At 44.8% G+C, this 17,719-nt stretch overlaps 1 protein-coding gene across 2 annotated transcripts in view; it reads left to right on the forward strand.

Annotated features, from left to right (window-relative positions):
* The window catches only part of ITPR3 (inositol 1,4,5-trisphosphate receptor type 3), a 498,562-nt gene that overhangs the window by 358,715 nt on the left and 122,128 nt on the right, over window positions 1-17,719 (forward strand). For both annotated transcript variants that reach the window (XM_044288135.1, XM_044288136.1), the window contains exon 43: window positions 3,258-3,368. In XM_044288135.1, the coding sequence (XP_044144070.1) occupies window positions 3,258-3,368 (111 nt within the window). The remainder of the gene's footprint in view (window positions 1-3,257; window positions 3,369-17,719) is intronic.

Genomic DNA, 17,719 nt, shown 5'->3' on the forward strand with positions numbered 1-17,719 from the left:
CGGATGCGTCCAGGAGGAGTAAATCAACCACCTCCCGGACGCATCCGTGCGTTAGGCGGTCGGGAGGTGGTTAAGACCGCGAGGCTAACAATGTGACAGGCGGTGCACATGATGGGTTAAGCCGAGTGCCATCACTTCCTCTCCCCGCTGGCTGTCAGTGTCAGCTGGCCGCTGAGTGACACACGACATGTACGTGGCATCGCTCACCTGCCCGCTAGGCGCTTTCCACAGCACGCATCATGTCCCGGGAACGGCGCAGATGACTACGTCAGGGTTTCCGTTTTCCTGCACGAAGACTCTCCCAGCGTTTCCCGGTGAGGAGCCGTCTCATCATCCGCATCATTGGTTGCTATGATACCGTGTGCTTCCTGCTGCCGCTGCCGTACAGTAATATGATGGTATAGATAGGAAGCGCACAGTGTCATAGCAACCAATGATGCCGTGCGCTCCTGCACTCAGAAGAAATCCAGGCCGGTATCACACGGTCTGTGTTCCACGGACGTGTACATGAGGCTTAACGCACTCACAGGACTCCGAGATCCCTCCGACAAACAGGACCACAGCCCCACCCCCTCCCCATCAAAACACGGGATGTAAATCCGGCAAGAGCTGGAACCAAGTCCCGGCCTGGACTTGTGCGCGTCAACAGCGGAGGGAGCACAAGGACGGCCCCGGAGACGCCAACAACATCGACTCTATTATCCCCCGGACAGGAGAAATTATCCGGGACAGCAGAAGGGCAGTGATCCCGCAGATACAGGTGGCAACAAGGACATTTCTCTTCAAACCCAGCGCTGCTTCAGTTTTATCTAGTCACAAAATAAGTTTACAAAAGAACTATGAGATGAATGATGAGCCCAGACCAAACATCCTGGGGAAGGGATCTCAGTTCTGTCAGCTGCAGAACAGGGATTATACATAGTGATGTCACAACGCAGGGATTATACATACAGTGACATCACAGTGCAGGGATTATACACACAGTGACATCACAGTACACTGATAAACACTGAAGAGATGCTGCACACAGTGACATCACAGTACACTGATAAACACTGAAGAGATGCTGCATACAGTGACATTACAGAAAAATTATAAACACTGAAGAGATGCGGCACACAGTGACGTCACAGTACACCGATAATAAACAATGCTCATGTTGTTTGGTTCTAGACTTCTTTATATGTTAATTTTTGTAGCTGAAAGAGCTGTTATTTTTGTAGCTGAAAATAAGGCTTTAGGCCTCTTTCAGACGGGCGTTGCAGGAAAATGTGCGGGTGCGTTGCGGAAACACCCGCGATTTTTCCATGCGAGTATAAAACATTGTAATGCGTTTTGCACTCGTGTGAGAAAAATCGCGCGTGTTTGGTACCCAAACCCGAACTTCTTCACAGAAGTTCGGGCTTGGGATCGGTGTTCTGTAGATTTGTATTATTTTTCCTTATAACATGGTTATAAGGGGAAATAATAGCATTCTGAATACAGAATGCACAGTAAAATGGCGCTGGAGGGGTTAAAAAATAAATAAAATAAATTTAACTCACCTTAGTCCACTTGCTCGCGTAGCCGGCATCTCCTTCTGTCTTCATCTTAGCTTTTTGTAGCAACAGGACCTGTGGGGACATCACTCCGTTCATCACGTGATCCATGTGATGACTGTGACGTCACCAAAGGTCCTTGTTGCTACACAAAGCTAAGATCAAGACAGAAGGAGATGCCGGGCTGCGCGAGCAAGTGGATTAAGGTGGTTTAAAAAAAAAATTAACCCCTCCAGCGCTATTTTACTATGCATTCTCTATTCAGAATGCTATTACTTTCCCTTATAACCATGTTATAAGGGAAAATAATAATGATCGGGTCTCCATCCCGATCGTCTCCTAGCAACTGTGCGTGAAAATCGCACTGCATCCGCACTTGCTTGCGGATGCTTGCGATTGTCACGCAACCCCATTCACTTCTATGGGGCCTGCGTTGCGTGAAAAACGCACAAAGAGGAGCATACTGCGATTTTCACGCAACGCACAAGTGATGCGTGAAAATCACCGCTCATGTGAACAGACCCATAGAGGTGAATGTGTCCGGAAGGATTCAGTGCGGGTGCAATGCGTTCACTTTACGGATTGCACCCACGCGGAATACTCGCTCGTGTGAAAGGTAAAAAATTTTTTTTAGCTGGCTCCTAGATTCCAAGGAAATTTGTCAAGCCATGGTGTAGTATATAATTTTTATCTATATGTCTATAATCCTAATTAATAATACATTCCTAAAATGATTATAATGTATTAACTAATAACACTTTTAGACGGGTATAATATGTGTAATGTATTACCCCTGTGTTATGGCCCAAACACTTAAACCTCTTGTAGTTAATCAGAAAATGATTTAGAGTGCCATACCAATGGTTCTAATGAACCGCAGTAGGTCCGGGTTTATTATCGCTATTACTGCTGCATGTAACGGGTATGACTAGAGAAGCGACTTTTATATTTTACTCTATAGATCGTGTAGGGACAGTGTAAATTGTAAACTTTATTGACGCTTGTGGTATGTTTGGTGTAACGTATTTGGAGCTGTAATCTACATGCTGGTAAATGTCTTGTTCATAACATCAATAAATAGCCTAATTAGCCACAGAGGGGTGATTAGAGGAGCAAATGATCATCTTCTCACACATTTTCTGCTAAGAACTACCCCCATATGTGACAATCGGAGAGCATATGGGTGAAAGGGGTTGATAACATGCACAGCAGTCCATATTATCCTTCCCTGGGGGCATGTTCAATCAGACAGGGAGATAAGCTATGTCTTTGCCTGTCAGCTCTTCCCCCACTGCCCCCTCCTTCTCAGCTGGTTGACATCTTAGCCAGCTGAAGGGGAGCGCTGCCTGCTGGCATTCTCGGCTGTGTAACATTCATTACAATCTCAGCTTTAAACAAGAGCTATATCAAGGCTCTTAGAGCACTTAGAAATCAGATTGGGGATTAAAGCTGCAGGACCAGTATAAGCAGCTTTGTCACAGCTAGAGTCTTGATGGTCAGCTTTAAAACAAGACCAAGCTTGAATCGCTAGCTGTTAAACAGCCTGAGATCCCGCCATCAGTAGCTTAGGACATGCAAGGTACGTCCTTGGCTACTGAATTGCCACCCCGGCAGAGTAAGGGTTAATGCAGTGATAAGCATGTGTGCAGGAAGCTGTTAAAATCCCTCAAGCAGCTTTAAGAAATGTGTTAAACATAATATAACTTTTTTCTTTTGCAGACCTGTATAGTTACACATGACTCCAATGGCATTGACATCATAACAGCCTTAATTTTAAATGACATCAGTCCTTTGTGTAAATATAGGATGGACCTTGTTCTACAGCTGAAGGTATAGTATGCAGAACTACAGTAATGGGTATTAGGAGAGGCAATACAATATATTATATGGGAATTGAATGCTTGTAAATCATCCTTTGTCAGATACTGTATATAGCATGAATTGCTTGTTAATTCCTTTTGTTTTGGTGTCTGCACTCTTCTGTCACACTGTTTAGGCAATATACCGTATTATGCCTGGCACAGAAGTAAAAAAATAATAATTTTGTTGGTAAGGCTGATTAGTCAGCCTGCATTTGTGGGAGGGGCGGAGGCTCTTCATATACGAGCCACAGCCTCACTCACAGGGGCGTGTTCTCAGGTGCACAGGCCGCATGTTACCTTGTCCGTCCAGGTTCAGCCATGGCTGATACTATATGTTTTTGTCTTGTTACCTGGATCGCTCAGGCTGAGTTAAATGTTGTATGTCACCTGGATCGCCCAGGTTCAGCCACTGCAGATACCAGCTATGTCATTTGTCTTGTTACCTGGATCGCCCAGGCCGAGTTACATGTTATGTGTTACCTGGATCGCCCAGGCCGAGTTGCATGTTGTAATGCCTCCTGGATCGCCCAGGCCAAGTTCAATGTTGTATGTCACCTGGATCGTCCAGGTTCAGCCACTGCAGATCACGGCTATGTCTTTTGTCTTGTTACCTGGATCGCCCAGGCTGAGTTAAATGTTGTATGTCACCTGAATCGTCCAGGCCATGTTAAATGTTATATGTCACCTGGATCGCCCAGGCCACGTTAAATGTTGTATGTCACCTGGATCGCCCAGGTTCAGCTACTGCAGATACCATGCTATGTCATTTGTCTTGTTACCTGAATCGCCCAGGGCAAGCTAAATGTTGGGTGACAATTGGACCATCAGGTTCAGCCGCTGCTTATACTACGCTATATGTCATGTTTTGTTGTTAGAATAAGTCTCTGCCATACCCCACTATCGGTATATCGGGATTACTCTACTCGCACCCATGCATAAGTGGTTTAGAAAAAAAAAAACATAAGAGGCTCGCCCCCGAGTGGCTGTTCGCTTATAGGACCTCACGATTGGCACCGACACTTGTAGTTCGCACGCATGGCTCCCACCATAAGGGACTCGCACGCATGGCTCCCGCCATAAGGGACTCGCATGCATGGCTCCCGCCATAAGGGACTCGCACGCATGGCTCCCGCCATAAGGGACTCGCACGCATGGCTCCCGCCATAAGGGACTCGCTGGAGTGGCTCTTGGCTTAGAGGATTTCACAATTGTCATAGACATTGGTAGGTCATACGGCCATCTGATACTATTTTCCATGGCACACCTTTCAGAAGTTTTCTTTTGTTCATTTATATTTTACAGATTAGTACTTGCGGTTCATGTCAGCCTCATTTCATTAAGAAGCTTTACCCCATGTCATTGTCTTTCTAGGTTATCAAGTCCCGGTTGATTACTAAACCCATCGGGTTAAGCCCCAATCTTTTCCCCAGCCGTCCTCAATTCTAAGATTCGCACCCCGGCGGCTGCCCGGCCCCATGGGCCCCTGGTGGTTGCTTCGGCCCCATGGCTTCAGGGGTCCGACCAATGGTTGTCTGTGCCTTTTTACCACGACCAGGAATTCATTTTCGCCGGTGGCTTCATTGCAATTGCATTCCCTCACTCATGGGAGGGCATAGACAGAATCTTGTATATTATGGCCTCATAGCTTTTTATCGCACTAACCTCAGACTCCCTACAACCACATTAAATCGGGTTTTGGACAAGGTTCAGCATTTCCTCATGGTAGAAGATTCGGATAGTAGGTCGGTCTTCACGTCTCAAGCGTTAAAACAATTCTCAGGGGCACACAGTAGAACAACGCGCGGACCACGGCTAGCAGATAGCTGTTGCCTGGGGAACTATTGAAGGATTCTCTTCCTATCTACATAGTTCTTTTGGCCCTCATCCCTGCATAGTCTAGGCAGTTAGGTTTCGGTCCTACGATCTCCTGAGGCTGGGGCATTGCCAGTACTCGCACTAGAACCAAAACTTTACAAGGTTCAGTTGGTTTTCATGATCCATTTCACAATGTATTCCCGGTCCTCCATTCCGCTTTGGGGCAGTATCCGCAATATTGAGCATCATGTCTCTGGCCTTGTCATCCACAAGCTGGGTTGTAGGTCTCCTTCTGGCCTAGCCTCATACACCCCGAATTTTTCGCTCTAGATCCCTGACACCTTGCAGTTGGCTTGGGTATTAGTTTGCACTTGCCATTAGAGTTCCTTTTCTACCCTACTTGGCTTGGTTTTTGCACACTTACAGGCCTACCCACGATCATGGCTTAGGGCACACAACAAGCCATTTAGTCAGGTCAGCTAAGACACGCCTAGCTGGGTTAGGTTGTTCCCCTTGTTTCTCTCCTTAGGGTTCTTCAGATATCTCTTGGCCGTAGCCATGACCACAAGTTGGTAAGGCTGATTAGTCAGCCTGCATTTGTGGGAGGGGCGGAGGCTCTTCATATACAAGCCACAGCCTCACTCACAGGCGTGTGTACTCAGGTGCCCCACCCTCCCTTATCTTCTCATTTCCACAGGGTATGCCCACTTACAGGCCTGCCCACAATCATGGCTTAGGGCACACAACAAGCCATTTAGTCAGGTCAGCTAAGACACGCCTAGCTGGGTTAGGTTGTTCCCGTTGTTTCTCTCCTTAGGGTTCTTCGGATATCTCTTGGCCGTAGCCATGACCACAAGTAAATGTTATTTTATGTTTTTAAGCAAATTTTTAGCATTTTTTAGCATTTTAAGAAAATTTCCAAAACCCTCTTTTTTAAGGACCAATTCAGTTATGAAGTCACTTTGTGGGGATTACATAATGGAAACCACCCATAAATGACCCCATTTTAGAAATTACCCCCCCCCCCCCTCAAGTTATTCAAATATGATTTTACAAACCTTGTTGACCCTTTTTTGCAGACCTTCAATTTTAATCATTTTTTTTTTCCTGTCAGGCAGCAAGGGTTAACAGCAAAACAAAGTTCAATATTAATTACCCAGATTCTGCAGTTTACAGAAACGCCCCATATGTGATAAAAACTGCTGTATGGGCACACAGCAGAGCGCAGAACGGAAATAGCCACATATGGGTTTTGGAGGGCAGATTTCGCTAGGATAATTTTGTCACATTGAAGACCTCCTGATACACCCCTACAGTAGAAACCCCATTTTGGAAACTACGGGATAAGGTGATAGTATTATTGGTACTATTTTGGGGTGCATATGATTCTTGATTGCTTGATGTTACACTGTTTGTGAAGCAAGGTAACCAAAAAATGCCTGCTCTCACAGTTTTTATTTTAGTTTTTTTAATGGCATTTATCTGACAGGACAGATCATCTTTTATTTTTAAAGAGCTGGTCGTTACAGATGCAGCGATAACTAATGTCTATTTTTTTATTCATTTGTGTTTTACACAATAAAAAGCATTTTTTTAAAAAAATATTATTTTTGTGGCTCCATTTTCTGAAAGCCATATTTTATTTTATTTTTTGGCCAGTCATGTTGTATAGGAGCTCATTTTTTGCAGGATGAGTTGACATTTTCATTTGTACCATTTTTGAGTAATTAAGATTTTTTGATTGTTTATTATTAAGCTTTTTGGGGGCAAGGTGACCAAAAAATGGCTGTTTTGGCAGTTTTTATTTTTCATGGCATTCAGGGGGTAGGTCATGTGATATTTTTATACAGCCGCTCATTACGGACGCAGCAATATCTAATGTCTATTTTTATTACTTTTTATTTATTTATTTTTACTTTATTTTTTGATTTTTATGAAACTTCTTTTATTACATTTTTAACTTTTTATTTTAGTTCCAGTACAGGGACTTGCTGTATTGTACTACATTAAAACTGTCAGTTTCACACTGTGAGAACCAGCCTGGGGGCTGATGGAGAGGCAGCAGGAGCCTCCTCCATCTGCATGCCGGTGAGACAGCGCAGCGCGGGGGGCATCTTATGGGGCGAAAAATACGGTAGTTTCTCATGAATGGGGTTAGATACTGGGATCTTTTGATCCTTTGTCCTATTCATCCTAATAGATATCTTTTAGGATAAAAAGGATTCTGAGCCTCTTTTGCCCACGACCATATGTCCTCCGAGATATATACGGTCCGTTTACATGCACAGATATTTTGTTATACACACCAGCTATTGGTCTGATTGAACAGAAATTGCTCAGATAATCTGGTGGTGTAATACAGCTCTTACTTATTAAAGCCATTTCTCCTGACAAATTGTCCTTTATTTTTGTGATAATTTTGGTTCGATAAATTTATAGAAAAAAATCTAAATTTTTCAGAAAATTGTAAACCTTTTCAATTTTCTATATTTGAATTTATCTGCTTTTAAGACAGTGATAACTCACTAAATAGTTATTAACATTCACCATGTCTACTTTATGTAAATTTCATTTTATTTTTAGAAGTTAGAATTATAGAAGCAATTTTTCAAATTTTCAAGAAAATACGGCAATACCACATACATGGTCATAAACTGCTTCATGGAAACGCTGCAGGGCTGCTTTAGTGGGAAGATTTTGCTGGAATGATTTTTGGGCGCCATATCACATTTTATGTGACCCTGAGGTATGCCTACAGTGGAAATCCCCCAAAAGTACCATTTTGGAAACTACATTCCTTGAGAAATGTATAGAGGGGTGTAGTGATTGCTTTGACCCCACAGGCGTTTCTTAGAATCACACTTAGGCTACTTTCACACTAGCGCTTGATCGGATCCGTTCTGAACGGATCCGATCATATTAATGCAGACGGAGGCTCCGTTCATTACGGATCCGTCTGCATTAATAACTTAGAAAAATTTCTAAGTGCGCAAGATGCCTGAGCGGATCCGTTCAGACTTTCAATGTAAAGTCAATGGGGGACGGATCCGCTTGAAGATTGAGCCATATGGTGTCATCTTCAAGCGGATCCGTTCCCATTGACTTACATTGTAAGTCTGAACAGATCCGCTCGCCTCCGCACAGCCAGGCGGACAGCTGAACGCTGCAAGCAGCGTTCAGCTGTCCGCCTGGCCGTGCGGAGGCGAGCGGAGTGGAGGCTGAACACCGCCAGACTGATCCGCTCAGGATCCGCTCCATTCAGACTGCATCAGAGCTGGACGGAGGCGTTCGGGTCCGCTCGTGAGCTCCTTCAAACGGAGCTCACGAGCGGACCGACGAACGCTAGTGTGAAAGTAGCCTTAGCTGTAAAAATGAAAAATTAAATAAAATTAAATTTTTTTAATAAAGTGTTGTTTTAAGAAGGGAGACAGGACAAAAAAACACACCAAATTTTGTTAACTAATTTTTCCTGAGCTCAACAAATGTGGTTATAATCTGCTGTTTGGGCACACCACAGGGTTCAGAAGAGAAAGAACACTATATACATTTGAGGCCTAGTTTGGTGATTTATACAATACTATTACTGACACAGCGATATGAAATGTCTATTTTTTACTTTCAATTTTACACAATACAAGCATTTTTGAGTTGCCATTAGAGTTGAGCGATGTTTGCTGAATTTTTTATTTTATTTTTGTAAATTATTTATTTTCAGAATTTTTCAATACAGATACAGACAAACAGTAGCTTGTTGGCCATAGATTGGAATTACACCAAGCCAATGGCACAAGTACATAAGCATAACAGATAACAACTACTTGAAGTAACATCGCATAGCCGTACGTAGTAGCTCATGTTGTAGCAATGATTGCGGACTCCTGTATAACTCCTAGAAGCATAAGATATTGACCAAATGGTATCCTAGTGGAGTGTCTAAGGGAGCTATGGCTGCCTGGATAATATGCACATTTATACATTATAGAGGAACAAGGAGAAAGAAAAAGAAAAAAGGGGGTATAAATAGAAGAAAAAGAAGAGAAGAGGGGAGGGGTGGGGGGGAGGGAGAAGAGAGAAGCGAGACGGTGTTCATGTAGCTTCAGTACAAAGTAGGATTATATGCGAGTTGAAGGACAGAACCCGAGATTAGGGCGACGGTCAGATGATGCCGACCCACTTCTAACTTGCTATGTGACTACCAAAGTAATTCACATCACTGCCCATCGCCCCAACAACCTCCAAGGAAGCCAGGTTTTCAGAAATTTCTCATGATTTCTGTTAATCCAGCTTGTCATTTCTTCAAAATGACAGATTTGATTTACTTTAGCTATCCATTCCTTTACTTGAGGGAGCATTGGCGTCTCTCCAGTGGAGAGGTATGATGGCCGCTGCTATGAGATGGGTTGCTAAATTGTGTTTGGATGGCCTGTAAAGGTCGGTTGGAAGTGAGAAGATTACCATTTCAAGCGTAATCTTTAGCTCAGTAGACAAGACTTTATTTATAGTCTTGTTGACGCCTTCCCAAAAAGGGATGATAAGAGGGCATGTGCACCATATATGAGATAGAGATCCTTCTCCTCCGCCACATCTCCAGCAAGACCAATCAGGGGATAGACCATATTTGTGCAAGAACTCAGGAGTTCTGTACCATCTGGATAGGAGCTTGAAATGATTTTCCTGCAAACGTGTGCACTGTGATGATCCATGCGAGAAAGCTAGGAGCTTTTTAAGTTCCTGCTCTGAGAAAACAATATCAAGCTCCTTCTCCCAGTCTCTGACATATAAAGGTTTTATCGCCTCGCTCTCGGCTCCCACCAAGGTGTAGATCGCTGAGATTTTCTTCTGTTTACGAAGTGGGGACAAAAGAGTCTTTTCAAACTCTGTCAGTTGCCTTGCTGAGTTGAGCTTCTCTCTCAGTCCTCCGCACACAGCACCTATGTATGCTCTTGTGAGAAAAAAGCTAGGGGAGTTTTTTATTCGTTCTGGAAGCCTGCTTAATATAGATGTTTCTGTGTCTGGGGTTAACTCCCCCAGTCTGACTTGAACTAGAAGTGACCATACTTCCTGGTGGATATCTCCATTGTTTCCTAAGAGGTCTGGAATGAGGTTTGCAGGTATTAGAGGGGATGGGTCAGGTGTTAGCTTTTTGCCTAGTTCCTTCCATGTCTCTCTTATCCCTTTCAATAAGGGGTCAGTAACATTACTCTTATTTTGACCATTGTCAGTTAACCAGAGAAGCCATTGGAGTGTAGGTCCTACATTATACTGCATTAGCTCCAATACATTTGGTTGTCTCTGGGGGTCAACTGATTCCAACCATCTATTTAGTTGAATAGCTTGGTAATATCTCAAGACGTCCGGAAGTCCTAAGCCGCCACTCGTTCTACTCCTGACTAAGAGGTCATGTGCGAGCCAGGGTTTTTTCCCATTCCACAGGAATTTCAGGAAGAGTCTCCTAATCTCCAGGAAGAATGTTTTTGGTAGGTGTATCGGTACAAGTTGCATGACATATAGGATCTTGGGGAAGACATAAGCTTTGATCACATTCTTTCTGCCTATCCAAGACAGGTATGGCAGGTTATATTTCAGTAGTAGTTGTGTGATATTCTTTTTAGCCCAGATTTTCAAATCCAAATTTAGGAGAGAAATTGTCCTATAACTTCCACAGTTCTGGGGGATCCTTGCCTTCTTTATGAATAAGTGTTACGTACGATTCCTGTGTATGTCTAGGCAACGAACCTCCCTGTAGTAATGCATTGCATACATCAGTAAATCGGGGAGTTAGGATATCCTGGAAGTTTCTGTAGTATAGTAGAGGCAGACCGTCCCCAGACTGCGAATGATAGATGACACCTCCTTCAGGGTGACTGGGGTAGTTAATAGGTCTATGTCAGCTTGGTGGACTGTTGGGAGCTTGAACGAGTTTAGAAATTCCATAATATGTGTCTGTCTGGAGTCAGTTTGATCTGTAGACATTGATTTGTTTAGGTTGTATATCCCCTCATAGAATTGTTGGAAGGCTCTTGCTATTTCGGGTGTGTCCTGGGTAATCCTATCATCGGACTGTTTTATTTTGGGAATATATGTTACATTTTTTGTCTTTTTTAGCAGCGAGGACATCAGCTTGCCCCCCTTATCCCCGTGTGCATACACTTTATGTTGAAAGTTTAACATCTGTTTCCTCACTTTCTGAGCTAAGAGGTTTTTGAGTTGGAGTCTAAGTTCTGTTAGTTCCCCCTGTTTCTGTCTACATGCAGATATTTTGTCTAATTTCTCTAGCAACATTATCTGGGTTAGTATGGAGTCTACCTTCTTCTGATGTTCCTTTTTTACCCTAGTGCCAATAGAGATGAAGCAACCTCTAATGTAAGCCTTATGTGCTTCCCACTCAATAGGTGAGGTGCTGTGTGCGGAGGAATTGATTCCGAAATACAACTCTAGTTGAGACCTAACCTGGTCGAGGTGAAGTCTGTTGTTCAACAGGGATTCGTTGAGTCTCCAGTTCCATGCCCTCCTAGGTAGTGAGGCCAGGGCGAGGGTCAGATGGCATGGTGCGTGGTCAGAGATAGTAATATTCCCAATATCGGCGTTGCTGGAAACAGGCAAAAAGAAGCAGATGTTAAGATATGATCGAGCCTCTGATATGAGCCATGTGGGTTAGAAAAGAAGGAGTAGTCCCTAACTGTCGGTTGCTAATTCTCCAAACGTCTATCAGCTGGAGATCCTGCAACCTACTTATATGTTTCTGCGCTATGTGTGACTTGGATGTGTAAGAGTTGAGATCTGGATCTAATACCAGGTTAAGGTCTGCCCCCAAGATCACCTGGCCTTCTGCAAAATGCTTAACGGTGTCTAGGGCCTTAAGGAGACATTGTACAGTAGCTGTATTCAGGGGAAATATAGGTTGGCTAGAGTATATTTTCTGGATGCTATTTCCCCTTTTAAGATCAGGAGCCTCCCTTCCGCATCCGTAAGCTGTTGAGAAAGTGAAAAAGGTGTGGACTGATGTATGGCTATAGAAACACCCTTGGAGGCTGAGGTAGGGTGGGCGCTGTGAAACCACTGGTTGAATGGTCGAGATGGCAGCTTTGGTATCTTTTTCTGGTGCAGATGAGTCTCTTGCAAAAAGACTATGTGGGAGCCCATTTTCTTCAAGGCTAGCATCACCTGACCTCTCTTTTGAGGTGAGTTGAGGCCCTTAACATTGAAAGTTGTTACTTTGACCTCTGCCATATCCTACTAAGTGGAGGTACTCTCTACTTATGTACTGGAACAAGAAGTTCGTAAGCTGTCTATTATTTTTTATTGATTCGATCCGAATTAATTTGTCACAAAGCTCTTGCTAAATCAACTATTTCACGGCATGCAGGGAGAGTGTATCTTGGTGTACATTAGTGTTGATTGAGTGCTTAGGGGCTCGGGCCGAACACATCAGGAGAAACCGAGCATTAAACCAGGCACCCCCTTCTCTGAAGAGGGGAGGGTGCCTGGTTCATAGGAAAAGGTCAGAAATTGATGGAAACATCACCAAAATGGTTCAGGAACAGCATGGGGAGGATGTCTGGATGCATCTTGGACTCCAAGGTCTCTGCTGGGAACCATGTTGTCCAAGTAGTACGCCACTTTTACAGACTGACAATAATACGCACAAAACCGAAGATAAAATTGTTTTTAAATGAAAACTGTTAGGAAACATTCTTTCCTGTATATTTACTTGTATATAAAGTGCAAGTGCTGCCAAAAATTACAAGGAAGAGGCACTCCGATACAACCTGTATATCACATAAAGGAGGGCCTCATTCACATTGTGGTACAATTGTTCATGTAGTGGGACTCCTAAACTCATAAAGCCTATGCACTAAGTGAATGGGCTGCCAAAAATTACAAGGAACCGGCACTACAAAACACCCTTTGCTACACATAAAGGAGGGCATCATACACAACCTTGAAAAATTGTCATCGATGGTCTGCTAGTGACCCTCAAAACCAATTGGAGCAAGTGCCTGCTGATCTGACCATCTAAAACATTATGGCTTCCACTTTGGTGACTCTAGATAACCTGGGGCTGATCGCACGTCCCCGTGATGGCAACGATCCATTTGGATGTCTGGCCTATCAACTTCTATCAACTTTTGATGCTATTGTCAGCGCAAACCATGATGACTATGGGTAACAGGGAATCAGGGTTCGATTCCGGAGAGGGAGCCTGAGAAACAGCTACGGCTACCACATCCAAGCAAGGCAGCATTCGCGAAAGTGATCTGACCCTGTAAAAGATTTTAGGTGTGGGCCTGCTGGTGAGCTTACCCTGTAAAAAATTATATGCGAGGGCCTGCTGGTGATCTGACCCTGTGAAAGATTATGTGCGAGGGCCTGCTGGTGAGCGGACCCTGTAAAAGATTTTGGGTGTGGGCCTGCTGGTGAGCTGACCCTCTAAAAGGTTGAAGGTGAGGGCCTGCAGGTGAGCTGACCTTGTAAAATATTTTAGGTGCGGGCCTGCTGGTGAGTTGACCATCTAAAAGGTTGTAGGTGAGGGCCTGCAGGTGAGCTGACCATCTAAAACATTTTATGAGAGGCCCTTCAGGTGAGCTGACCCTGTAAATGATTGTAGGTGAAGGCCTGCTGGTGAGCTGACCCTGTAAAACATTATATGTGAGGCCCTTCTGGTGAGCTGACCCTGTAAAATATTATATGCAAGGGCCTGCTGGTGAGCTGACCCTCTAAAAAATTATATGCGAAGGCCTGCAGCTGAGCTGACCCTGTAAAACATTATATGCGAAGGGCATATATGCGACAAATAAGCATGTGTTGATATGATAGAAGAGGAGAAGGAGGATGAGAAAAGGAAGATTCAACCATATACCCTTGTTGGTGGTGAAAGTGGTGCATGGTAATACAGTGTATTCAGTACATTATAGACAACACATTTAAAGTGCCTTTATGTTCATCAGCTTTCCTCTGGTGGAGTCGAGAATTCATGGTCAATCATTTTTATAAGAGTCAACCTGTCAGCATTTTCAGTTGATACACTTATCTGTTATGACACCCAGGGCCGTCTTTACCAAGGGGCAAAAGGGGCAGATGCCCCGGGCCCAGTTGCTCCTGGGGGGCCCAAGGCAGCTGCCTCTTGAGCCCTGTTAGCCACTGCCCCGGGTTGTCAAGCTGAGTCCAGGCATCGTACTGTGTTAAAGTTGTGAACTGATCTAGGACCTTACGCGCGGGTAGCGAGAAATGCAGCCTAACATGAAGTCAGCCATGTGTGCCAGAGTACCAACGGGCAAGACTTCACTGCCATCATGAGGAGGATCATTCTCAGCCTCCTCATCCTCTTCCTCCTCTTCTGCCACCTACGCTGAACATATGGAATTGAACTTCCATGGGTACTACCCTCTGTAGCTGAGGCAACCATCTCCTGCTCCTCCTCTTCCTCCTCTCCATCATCCAATTCGCGCTGAGAAGACAAACTGAGGGTGGTCTGGCTATCACCCTGTGTATTGTCTTCACCCATTTACACCTCTTCCACATGCAAAGCTTCGTCCTTAATTGTGTGTAGCAAGCGTTTGAGTAGACACAGAAGTGGGATGGTTACGCTGATAATAGCGTTATCACCTCTCACCATCTGTGTTGATTCCTCAAAGTTTTTTAAAACCTCATGGCGACGACCATGTTGCAGCTGGTATTCCACTACTGCCCTCTGCTGCTCACAAAGCCTGGCCAACATGTGGAACGTCGAGTTCCAGTGCGTGCTCATGTCGTACAACAGCCGGTGAGCTGGCAATTTCAAGCGCTGCTGCAGCATTGACAGACCGGCTTGCAGATTTCAACGATGTCGATGACTTTTGGAAATGTGCACGCACGCGGCACACCTTCACCAGCAGGCAAATTGTGGTATGTTTTTAGAAACTGCTGAACCACAAGGCTGAATACATGGGCAAGGCATGGGATGTGTCTTAAGTTGACCAGCTCCAAAGCCGCCACCAAGTTACGGCCATTATCAGACACAACCATGCTGGGTTCTAGGTTGAGTGTCGAGAGCCACAGCTCAGTCTGGTCTCTTATCCCCTGCCACAGCTCTGAAGCGGTGTGCTGTGTGTCCCCTAAATATATCAGCTTTAGCCGGCCTGTTGCCGCTTCCCCACTGCAGTGCTACACTGCTTCCAGCTACCGACTCATGGCTGACTGGTGCTGTAAGAGGATAATTCTGAGGTGGAAGTGGAGGAGGAGGCAGAGGAGGAAAAGTGGTGGGGGTTGGATCCACTAACGTAGGTGGTGGCGGAAACCCTGATGGAATTGGGGCCCGCAATTCTTGGCGTCGGTAACACCTGTACTATCCCAGAGTACGAGTTGCTCCTGGCCTCCACATTCACCCATTGTGCCGTCAGGGAAATGTAGCGTCCCTGGCCGAAAGCACTTGTCCATGTGTCCGTGTTTAAGTGGACCTTCCCAGTAACTGCGTTGGTCAGGGCACATGGTGTAAGGCTGGCACGGCACACCTTGAAAAATAGTGGCGTTTGGGGACTGGATAATGAGGGATGGCCGCTGACATCAGGCTGCGGGAAGGCCTCAGGGTCCACAAGCCAAAGTGGCAACATTTCCATGGCCAGTAATTTGGAAAGCTGCGCATTTAGTGCTTTGGACTTTTGTCGGTGGCTGGGTATTTTCGCTTGCGTTCAAAGGCCTTGGGTATGGACATTTGGACGCTGCGCTGTGACACGGAAGTGGATGTGGTCGCTGATGGTGCTTGCGAAGGTCCAGGTGTCACAGAGAACGTAAATGCCAACAAGTGTGTTGTCTTCCAGGTGCTCGGGTTCGGCATATTGCGGATCAGATTGACAGATTGCTGGGTGGGGCTGGGGAAGACCTGGCAGTCATGGTACACATTGGCACCAATGACAAAGTTAGGGGGAGATGGTAACGTTTTTTTCCAGTGACGAGCAATCACCTTGCGCGTAGCCGTAAGTATGTGTGCAATCACCCATTTATGGTCGTAGGGAGCATCATTGAGCCCGATACACAGTATAGCTATTAGTTGTGGGATAAATCAATGGGTAGATCAGTAACTTCGGCAATGAGATCACGTGCATGTCGCCATAAGGGAATAATAAGAGGGCAGAACCAACACATGTCAGTAGGAGTACCTTTTTGGCCGCAACCCCGCCAGCAAATGGGCGAGTAATCTGCTGATACATGTGCTAGCCTATCAGGTTTTGTTCTGCATGGTTAATGCAAATGTATGGTTTAACTGCCCAAAACAACGCGTCTTGCCATACTGTCAGTGGAAACGTAGTGCCAAGTTCCTCCTCCCATCTGGTCATAAATTGCAATTTGTGCTCAGTATAATGTGAGGTCAGGAGTTGGTACATTATGGTACATTTGTAGAAGGAGCTAGGGTGAGGAATTTAACGGCTGCTATGACCATGGGTGGGGATCTCTCATTTGTAAGAGGAGGGAGTGAGCTCAGGAGGTGCCGGACCTGGAGATACTGATAGAAATTGTGGTTAGGCAGGGTGTATTGACTATGCAGAGACTCAGATTGTACTACATGTTGGCCATCAAAGAGTTTCCCTATGGTTTCAATGCCCCTAGAATACCAAGGGTAAAGAGACAAACCTGGAATAAGGAACTCTAGTGTTTTTAAAGGAAATTGTTTCCAATCCATGAATTGTGAATTGAAAATTTGAGGCTAGATAGCATATGTTTCCAAGCCGCAGAGGAAGCCACCATAGGCCCTGTGGGTAAATTGATGTGAAGCTGCCCCAGATATTGAGCAGCGAGGTAACTACTAAGGGAAGATCCTTTTAATTAATGCCTCCTCAAGTTGTAGCCATCTCTGCGGACCGGACGGACACTCCCACTCCTTGGCCTGAGAGAGTAATGAGGCCCAATAGTACGTCTTCACTTCTGGCACCCTCAAACCACCCCTACGTATGGCTGGATATAGAGCCGATTTACAAATCCTATGTTTGGTGTTGCCCCATATAAATCTCAGCATCTCCCTCTGGATTTGGGCAAGTGTGTTTATGGGCACCTGCATTGGAATACACTGGAGTTTATACAAAATCTTTGGTAAGGTTAGCATTTTAACTAGGTTTATCCTAGATATCCAGGACAGATTGTGAGCAGACATGTTCACGTAGTCTTTTTGCAGATCATTCTTTAAAGCTTTAAGATTTGTGGATACCAGTTGTTGGGTTGATGGGGTTAGCATAATGCCCAAGTAAGTGATATGGCCAAATTCCCAGTTAAACTGAAACTTATTCTGGATGTTATTTTGGTCAGGTATGAACAGGGGTAGTATATTGGATTTTGAGACATTAATTTTGTAATAGGAGATTTCAGAAAACCTCTGTAAGACATCCCACATAGCTACTAGTGATTTTTCAGGATTAGTCATAGTTAAGATCACATCATCAGCGTATAAGGTCAACTTGTGATGTTGCACTCCGACAGGGATGCCTCCTATGTCACTATTTGACCTGATGGCTTCTGCAAGGGGTTCCAATACTC

Source organism: Bufo gargarizans, chromosome 3, assembly GCF_014858855.1.
Source record: "Bufo gargarizans isolate SCDJY-AF-19 chromosome 3, ASM1485885v1, whole genome shotgun sequence".
Classification (NCBI taxonomy): domain Eukaryota; kingdom Metazoa; phylum Chordata; class Amphibia; order Anura; family Bufonidae; genus Bufo; species Bufo gargarizans.